Source organism: Castanea sativa, chromosome 5, assembly GCF_040712315.1.
Source record: "Castanea sativa cultivar Marrone di Chiusa Pesio chromosome 5, ASM4071231v1".
NCBI lineage: Eukaryota > Viridiplantae > Streptophyta > Magnoliopsida > Fagales > Fagaceae > Castanea > Castanea sativa.
Window position 1 is genome coordinate 47,520,730 of NC_134017.1, and position 9,970 is coordinate 47,530,699.

Below are 9,970 nucleotides of genomic sequence, written 5' to 3' on the forward strand. Positions count from 1 at the left end.
CACCACACAAAAAATCTTAACACTATCAGAAAAACCCAAATCAATCCACCACCTACCGATACACCACCTCGGCACCACCCCGAGACCCACGGCGGCTTAGTCATGGCGAGCATGGCACCACCCTGACCTGCCACATTTGCCTCCACATCAAACCCGAGCACCACCAACCCATGAGACCCACGATCCACGGCGATCTTGGCTCCACCCCGATCCACCACCACGACACCACCTCGAGACCCACGGCGGCTTAGTCACGGCAAGCACGACACCACCCCGACCTGCCACATCTACCTCCACATCAAACCCGAGCGCCACCAACCCATGAGACCCACGATCCACGACGATCTTAGCTCCACCTCGATCCACCACCACGGCACCACCTCGAGACCCACGGCGGCTTAGTCACGGTGAGCATGACACCACCCCGATCCACGGCCACGGCACCACCCCAATCTGCCACATCGAACCATGCTCCACCCAATATGAGACCCACGGAGGCTTGATTCAAGGGAAAATAGAGAAAAAAAGGAAAAAAGAAAAAGAAAGGGAAGACAGGGACGAGAGAGGGAGAAGGATTGAAGGAGAGAATCAGAGAACTGAAAAAGAAGAAAGAAAAAAGAGAGAGAAGAGATGAGAGTACCGGTGAGAGGGTGAGAAGATAAATCAACAGTAAAACTAATAAAATAATAATATTTGGTTTTACAATTGAGCTACAGTGTGATTCTACATTTAGAATCACACTGTAGCTCAATTGTATTTTTTTTTTACAATAGTTGTATTTTACACTTTTCAATGAAGCTGATGTTTTGAGCCTAAATGGTATAATATCCTTGCATTTGCCATATGCCCTCTTCGTTGCGGATGCTCTAAGCTTCTCATAACCAATCATATCAATTATTGGGCTAGAAAAACCCATAAATTAGTTGAGGTTTTTTCATATGATAATTTTAATGCTTGATGTGCAATAGAATCAATGGAACCGACCTTTTTTTTTCCCGAGCAGATTGATTGATTGAACCGAATTAAACAATCCGTTTTAAAAGCTATTGACTTCTTGTCATGGTGACATGAACTTAATGCAACAACTAACGTAATAAATTTTGCTTTGTTCTATACTATATTCATTACTTCTTTATAGCTTCAACTCCCTTGCTTTTTAAGTAAGCACCAACTACTCTGTTATGTGCATTATTCCCCACAATTTGTCCTCAAACAAAACTTTCTTTATCTTTATAATTTTTTTTTCTCCTTTTAAGATTATGAACCAAAGATATAATCTTCCCCTTGCTTTCACAACTAGGGCACTTGGTTCGCAGAACCGTTCTTTTTTATTTGCTTTCTCCAATAACAAGTCTACCATGAGCAACAAGCCACCCAAAATTGACTCCTCTTTTGAGTTGATGCTCAATATGTCGATAATCATCAAAATTTATATATACTTTTTATTAGCGTTGCACTCATACCTAATTAAATTCAATCATTTGGTTGGATTGATCAATACGTTAACATACAAACAATACAATTTTTTTAAGAATAAATAGATTTAGCCACGTCATTTCTGATCAATATAAATACATTGTTAAATTTATTTGAAAAGCTGATGTCACAATACCTAAGAAAATTGTATCAAATTTTACCTTTGAAGAAAGGGAAAAATAAAAAATAAAAAACTCAACAAATTAGACTTAAAATTCATAAAGGAATATCTGCCCATCATTATTCATTATGTTGATATTCAATATTTTTACGTTTTCACACGAGGCCTCAATTATGTTTCAATGTCAACAAAAATATTCTTCAAATTGTCAAGAGGTATTGTATAATATTACTCTACTTTTTGCGGGGTAAATTATATTACTCTACTTTGTACCTATAGATGTGAAACATCCTTTGAGTTTCATAATTAAGTCGTAAGGTTATGTATTATTATGTTATATAGTAGTTGATATTTCATTTTTTCTTCCTTTCACATTAATAACATTTTAAAAAGAAAATACAATTCAAAGTGGAGGAGGGAGATTTAAACTTTAGATGTTGCCATTAAAATTTAGGAAGTGGGATTTGAGTTAAAAGTCATTAGGTATAGTAGCCACAGGCAAGGTTTCAATTAGTATATTCTAATGCCAACAAAAATATTCCACAGCATAAGATAATATTACCTTATTTATACTTTGCACCTAGAAAATGTGAAACAACCCAAATTGAGTTTGATAAGTCATAACATTAATAAAGTAACAACCTAATAATATAGCCTTTACCTACATGTTTTCTATCATTGTAACAGAAGTTATACGCCTAACGTTTGTTTTCCATATTTAGGAAGAAAGCAGCCGCGAAAAAGTTGAAAACACACTCATTAGGCCTAAGAAACAAAAACCAAACAAAAAAAAAAACCAAACAAAGAAAGAAAGAAAATGAATAGAAACAAATTCCTTAAGAACATTGTTTTAGAAAATGTTTTTATGAAGAAAAAAAAAATTAGTTTTTACAAAATCTTTCATAAAAATAGTTTATTAACAAAGGTCTGGTTAACAAATTCGTTTTTTTTAAAAATTTATCAAAAATTAATAAATTTTTTTTCAAAATGGTATATTATTGTGTGCCGGTCTAAGTTAATAAAATTCTATTTGAAATTATCTTAACTGCCCTCGTAACGGCGCCCATAGAAAAAACTTGCGGACGGACAAAATAACAAAAAAAGGTTCAAAAAGCCAATCATGGTTGACGTCGGCAGAGAGAGAGAGAGAGAGAGACGAAATTGTTGAAAAGGTCAGTCTTCGTAATATGAGTGAACAGTGAGGGGTGTTTCTGGCAACATGTGAGAAGAAAAGAAAAGAAAAGAAAGAGAGAAGGGAGAGAAAAGAAAAGAGAGAGAGAGAGAGAAAGTGTGGGAGGAATCAAAATCACATGGGCTTGTTGTAGCTGTAGCTGTAGCTGTAGCTGTAGTTGTAGTTGTTGTTATTGTTGTTGTTTCTCTCTTGGGTCCAAATTCCTCTCTCTCTCTCTCTCTCTCATGATTTCCTTTTTCTTCTTCATCTTCGTTACCAGCTGAGCCAGCCTACAACAACGACAACAATATTCCTCATTCCACTGCCGTGCCGAGCTGGACATGGCTGACGACAAGGTACTCTCCGTCGTTTTCCCACTCAAATTCTTATTATTGTTTTTTTAATTTTAATGTTCAAGTGAATAAAAAATGTGGGATTTTTTTTCCTTTGCTTTCTCGGCTACCAAACGCCGTGTTAGGGTTTTCTTTCTTTTGTTTTCTCGGTTGATCTCGATCGCTGAGCTGTGGGGGGGGGGATTTTGGAGAGAGAGAGATCCTTTTTTGCTTTTTTTTTTTTGGGTTTTTGGTTTGGTTTGATCTGAGATCGGAGCTAGGGTTTTCGATGTTTGAATCTTCGTTCTTCTGCTTCTTATATCTGAGAAGGCTCCGATCTCTCTCTAGGATTAACAATCTTTTTCGTTTTTTTACAAATTTTTTCAAATTTCGGAGCTTGATTAAGCTGTTACCAGGACCAAATTTGTGTTTCCGAGCTGGATTTTGCTTTAGATTACTGTAATTAGCTCTTGAATAGGTTTGGTTTTGATAAACAGTGGCTTCTTTGAAGAAATTGGGTTTGATTCATATGTTTTTTTTACGATTTTCCGTCAGATCGAACTTACTTCGTAGATGCCTCGGCTTCTGACTAAATTTTTTTCAGTGTTTTGTATAATTAACTTAGTGGGTGATCTTTATATTTGGTTAAGATTGCTTTTTGGATAATTTTAACATATACAGAAGAAAAAAGAGCTTTGGGAGGTTAGTGGATTTTGATCCCCATGTGTTATTTAGCAACAATTTCAAGTTCTAAAGCATTAGGGCTTTTTTAGCTGTTTGGGTTGAATTCGTGTCTATAAAAGTTTTCTGAGCTTTTTGGATACCTATTCTTCTCATGGAAATTTTGGGCACTTGTAGTTTTTATAGTCCAAGCTGATAATATGCTCTGAAAGTGCTGTGTTAAGTGTGTTTCTTTTCTTTACTAGTACTCGGCTGCAGTTGCCGATTGTCAGCTATTGTCTGCTAATTAGTGAATTCTACTATATAAAGTTTTCCAGTCCTTGCTGGAAGTAGATCGTTTGTAAATAGTGTGTATAACATTTGAAATTTTTTTTGCTTAAATCCCTCAAGTCTTGATGTGATTTCTTTTGCAGGAAATTTCTGGTCCTGTTGTTGATGGAAATGATCCGACGGGTCACATCATTTCCACGACAATTGGTGGCAAAAATGGAGAACCTAAGCAGGTAAAGCATTCTCGGGAGATGGGAATACCTGTTTGTTAATCTCTGGTTCATTTCCTTTTGTAGCTTCATACTTTTGACTGTTCTAAGCATTAAAATATAAAATATAAAATGCTGAACAATCTTAGAGATTTAGACGGTTTAATAGCTGATGAGGTTTCAGTTTCTTAAAATGGGAAGTTGATGCCTTTGGTGTGATTCTTCTTGCAGACAATCAGTTACATGGCAGAGCGTGTTGTGGGGACTGGCTCATTTGGAATTGTTTTCCAGGTATCCTAGTGTTATGTTTGTAGCTCATCCTACATGTTTATCTGTCATGTCATTTGCCTAATATTTCTCTTTTCTTAGGCAAAGTGCTTGGAAACTGGAGAGACTGTAGCTATAAAGAAGGTTTTGCAAGATAAAAGATATAAAAATCGGGAACTGCAGTTAATGCGTGTAATGGATCATCCAAATGTGATTTCTCTGAAGCATTGTTTCTTTTCCACCACTAGTAAAAATGAACTTTTTCTCAACCTGGTTATGGAATATGTCCCCGAGACCATGTATCGGGTCTTGAAGCATTACAGCAATGCAAATCAGAGAATGCCACTAATCTATGTGAAGCTCTACTTGTACCAGGTATACATGATGGTTTCCTATATTGTTGCGTTATCACACATTCTTCCAGATATTAACCATGGAATGTCTTCAGATTTTTAGGGGGCTGGCTTATGTACACACTGTTCCTGGCGTTTGCCATAGGGATTTGAAGCCCCAAAATATTTTGGTACGCTTCCCTTTTATTTTTAACTGGAATTAGAACTTGGGACTGAAATTTGTTAAAATAGAAATGAACAGTCAATTTGTTACTTTTATTTGTTAAGAAGATTAAAATTACAATGCTGTAACTGGTTTTACTGACTATATTTGGCTTTCTACAGGTTGATCCTCTCACTCACCAGGTTAAGCTTTGTGATTTTGGAAGTGCAAAAATGCTAGTATGTTGACCTCTTTTCCTCCAATATTCAAAAGTTTCCTCCTGTTTCTGCATTTCTTTTATGTTACAATTGGCCAATTATTTATGCTCCAATTATCTTTAGGATGTCCACCTGTTGGTAACTTATCATTCTCATAAACATTCACGTAATTTTTCTTCTGAGAGATTTGATTGGTGAAATTGTGGTATATTTTTATTCTAAGTGATTGCAGTTAAGTTATAGGTTTGAAGTTCCATGTTGAGCATAGAAAAAACAGCTCCAAAAAGTGTCAAACTGTTTAATACCTGCCAATATATATTGTCCTTCCTGCTACAATGTGACATTTGTGTAGCAGTGAGAGCAAGATGGGTCATGCTTTTTATTTGTGAGCTTCCTCGTTTTATCAACAGTCAGAAATAGATATATTTTCTCAGGTTTTTCTGGTTAGGGGGTTGGTTACATACCTACAGTTATTAAAATAGGTGTCAGAAACTATGAGCTTGGACAGGATAGAATGGCGGAGAAGAATACATGTTGATCCTGATTAGTTTGTTGAGAATCAAATTTTGGAACCAAGGCTTTGTTGTTTTGGGGGGGGGGGGGGGGTGGGGTTACATTTTGTGGGTGCTAGTGGATTTGTCATTTGTGTCTTTAAGCTCCCTAGTTGGCAAATTTTTTACTCTGTATTTGTAGAGACGATTTGTGTGATTGCTGATCATTTTATGTTACCAAATATGATTCTATTCTTTAGTCTGTTTTCTAATATATTTTTTCCATTATTCACCATAACTTTACTTTTTGATCAGGTCAAAGGCGAAGCAAACATATCATACATATGTTCCCGATTCTATCGGGCTCCAGAACTTATTTTTGGTGCCACAGAATATACAACCTCAATAGATATCTGGTCTGCTGGTTGTGTCCTTGCTGAGCTTCTTCTGGGTCAGGTTAGTTGTTCCCCCCTTCCCAATTTTAACTTTCCAGCAGTCTTCACAAGGTAAGTTTTTCTTTATTGTAAGTTGTCTTATATCTGACCTATTTGTTTTATAATTTTTGTAGCCACTGTTTCCTGGAGAAAACGCAGTGGACCAGCTAGTAGAAATTATCAAGGTTTGGTTTGATTGTCAATGCTTCAATGCATGCAATTCTAGTGATCATGTGTAGACTTCTAATGTTGTTATTTGTACAGGTTCTTGGTACACCAACTCGTGAAGAAATACGTTGCATGAATCCAAATTATACCGATTTTAGGTTTCCACAGATAAAAGCGCACCCTTGGCACAAGGTTTGCATTTCATTTCCTTCAGTCACGAGATTAAGTTGATATGAGGAGGTGTTGTCCGACTTTTGTATTTAGACTTTTTTAGCAAATATATGTTCATTCTTGCTTATGTTATTTGCATGTTAGATGTTTGTAAACCTAAGGCTCTTAATGATGCAAACATTAGCTTGATTATTCTGATACCAATTATATTGGTCCTCTAACATAGTCGGCAGTGAATTTCACTTAAATTTTTTTTTTTTAAAGAATTTGGCAGTACATTTCAGCTCAGTTTTAAGTTTCTGGATTTAGGTTTTCCACAAAAGAATGCCTCCGGAAGCAATTGATCTGGCTTCACGACTGCTGCAATACTCTCCTAGTCTTCGCTGCACAGCAGTAAGTTCATTTCTAGTTTGTGCTATTTTATTATGGGTATATGATTACAACTTGTATTTGGTTTAGCCAATAATCATGTGAAGTTAGTTCGTCAATACTTACATGCCAATGGATTATTTGGTGTCAAGAGTATTGCTATTATGATATTTTGTGTTTTTCATGTGAATGGGTTTATATTATGCAAGTGTATGTGGATATTTTTTATATAGTGTGTACATTGCACAAGCGTGTGTTTGTAATTGCTCTCCTTTCTTACTAGGATTTACTTTTGTTATTGCAGCTTGAAGCATGTGCACACCCTTTCTTTGATGAACTCCGAGAACCCAATGCTCGCCTACCAAATAGTCGCCCATTGCCACCGCTCTTCAACTTTAAACAGGAGGTACATATTCAAAATTTATCAATTTGTACTGAATATGCTTGTCCATTAGTGATTAGATTCAAAATGATGTCAGTATGGATTTTTAACGTCCAAATACAGAGGCCAATAATTAATATATGTCTCTATGTTAGCGTGTCAAATCTAGGAGAAAGTTAGTCCTTTTCGGTGCCTGCTAATGCATGGATAGGGCACTGCTTTTTAGATTGCTAGTTGCTCACAATTTTTGTAGGGCTAGCCATCACTGTTCATTTTGTGTAGGGCAGAGAGGGAGGTGGAGAGTTGTTAAATGGGAGTTATCAATTGTCCCAGTGGCCAGCAGTAGTCTGTCTTATTGTACATGGTCCTTTTGTCCCCTTTAGGAGGTTTATGATGTTTGTCTTAATCTTCCTACATGTTATAGAGAGTAATTATTAATGGTGGGAAAATATCTTTGATGTGCCTTTTTTGGGTGATTAGGTAAATGTTCTACAACTGATATGTTTCATTTGTAATAAATTGCTTACATGATTCATGTGTGCTGATTACAGTTGTCAGGGGCATCTCCAGAGCTTGTTAATAAGTTGATACCAGATCATGTGAAACGTCAAATAGGTCTAAGTTTATTGCATCCGGCAGGCACTTAAGTGTGGAAAGTCATGTGGGAATGGTTATCTTTCTGGTTGATATGTGACCCAAAGCAGTAATATCTGTGTTCAAATCACAATGCATGAGGCCTGACCAATATCAGTTCTTGCTATACCGAGACGCATAGAGACTCAAGTGGTTGGATATAGCTGCACTTCATGTTGAGTTCATTTCTACGTTTTTCTCCCTATTATCCTCCTCCTCCCTCCCCACCCCTCCCATCCCAAAAAAGAATCGCTCTTTCCAATCCCCCTCCTTTTCTTAAGATACCTTTTTGTTTCTGTACATGTTTGATAGTAAAGGTAGCTGGAGATGAACTGGTCAGAAAGCTGCTAGCAGAGGAAAAGCTAGGGAAAGTGTATCTATAGCTAGGATGAAAAGCCCCGATTAGAATGGCTGAAACAAAAGGGGGTGGTCTTCTTGTTGGTTTTTGCAACTTGTTGGGTATGGTTTACTTGCATGTTGTTTTCCATTAGTTCCTTGGTGGTTTGGGGTGGCTGACTTGTATTTGCAGACAAATGCTTTCACCTACTATTTGTGCGAATTAAATGCTATTGTTCTCTATTTAGTACTGTTTTGCTTACTACTCGATTCATTTGCTGGGCTTTTTACTTATCTTTTTTGGTGGATTCATAACATGTTGGGATTGTGAATTATTCTTTTCTAGAATATGATTGGTTTCTTATCAAAAAAAGAATATGATTGTTTCAATGCGGCATGGATCTTGCAAATTTGCATTTAGAGCTCATAACTGCACTGTTATAAAGTGATGGAAAGCTTAGGTGCGTTAAACTAAAAATGGTGGTTAACTAGATTTTCTTACTAAGCTCAAATTATGACAGGAGAATGCATAATAGGAACAGAAGGTTTTTGTAAAGGATAAGCAGTACTAAATATTAGTAATTTGATGTTGAAATTACCCCGGACAATGATCCATTTCATTCTCCTAAACAATCTCAATTGTGAAGATGGCTTTGAGAGTTGGGACTACTTGTAGGATGTGTTTTAGTAGATTTTGTTAACGAAACAGGCACCCATCTCATCCTCCCTTTCTCCATAGTCCCTGCCACATCCTTCACCCTTTCCTGCCAGCTAAAAATTATGGAAGTATAAAAATGAATTTATTTTAATAATTAAAAAAATAATAATATGGAATGTACAAATATAAATTAAGAATAGACTCTTATCTTTTCCACTATTATTTCTGGTTCTTTAGTCACTTTTATTTTTGGATTACTGGAATCTGATATTTGACTACCAATAAGGGAAGAGTAACACTAACACCTTACTGAGAGCAAGAGTGAAAAACTCTATAGTGTGGGAAGTTAAATTTGAGGCATTCAAGCCATGCCTGTAATTCAAAAGCATTATGAAGAAGTCTCAGGAGGAGAGCTTCTTTGGGGTGGTTGGTTAATCAGAGCAGATCCTATCCGATCCAATATCCATGTCCCATTCTTCCCAACCACAAAGCCGACCAAAACATTAGGGGTCTCATGACTCGTGAGTTTGTTGTCACTCACTCACACCATCACTCTCTATCATACTTGTCTAAATCCAACAAATTTTAATCATTTTTATCTTCTTCAGGATCAGGAGAGCATGAGCATCCCATGTGCTATTATTGTCTTTGACAAAAAACCCGGTCCCTTGTTCCTTCCAAATTGAGACCAACTTTGCTCACTTCCTATATGCTCAAATAAAATGTAAATGTGATTCTCAAAAAAAATAATAATAAAATGTAAATGTTATGTACATCTTTTTTTTTTTTCTTTATATACTTTTTGGTTATGACACTCCATTGGAACAAAGATGATTGCACATAAAGAAGGAAATGTAAATGTTATGGTTGTCTAAATCCAGGAATTGTTTAACATTTTTTTCTTCGTGAGAGCATCACCATATGCTATATATCTATTATTGCCTTTCAAAACCTAGTCCCTTATTCCTTCCAAACATGGTGGTTAGGATAACTTAGGAATCACAGGCTATTTGGGTCTCTTTTTTTTGGTTGGTACACGCATCGCATTCTAATGAGCCAGTGATTGAATCCGGATTCTCCATGATAGT

At 36.3% G+C, this 9,970-nt stretch overlaps 1 protein-coding gene across 1 annotated transcript; it reads left to right on the forward strand.

Moving 5' to 3' along the window:
* Window positions 1-2,851: 2,851 nt before the first annotated feature.
* Window positions 2,852-8,486, forward strand: LOC142633767 (shaggy-related protein kinase eta). Its single transcript, XM_075808017.1, has 12 exons — window positions 2,852-3,124; window positions 4,195-4,284; window positions 4,492-4,551; window positions 4,630-4,902; window positions 4,976-5,050; window positions 5,205-5,261; window positions 6,047-6,187; window positions 6,300-6,350; window positions 6,430-6,525; window positions 6,814-6,897; window positions 7,178-7,279; window positions 7,807-8,486. Exons 1-12 carry the CDS (start codon window positions 3,110-3,112, stop codon window positions 7,900-7,902), a joined length of 1,140 nt encoding a protein of 379 aa, XP_075664132.1. The 5' UTR covers window positions 2,852-3,109; the 3' UTR covers window positions 7,903-8,486.
* Window positions 8,487-9,970: the final 1,484 nt, after the last annotated feature.

Excerpts from the sequence above, each read along its gene's own strand:
- LOC142633767 (XM_075808017.1), top strand. Across the intron at positions 4,903-4,975 it reads TGAAGCTCTACTTGTACCAG|ATTTTTAGGGGGCTGGCTTA; the intron begins GTATACATGATG and ends GAATGTCTTCAG. Across the intron at positions 5,051-5,204 it reads TGAAGCCCCAAAATATTTTG|GTTGATCCTCTCACTCACCA; the intron begins GTACGCTTCCCT and ends GGCTTTCTACAG.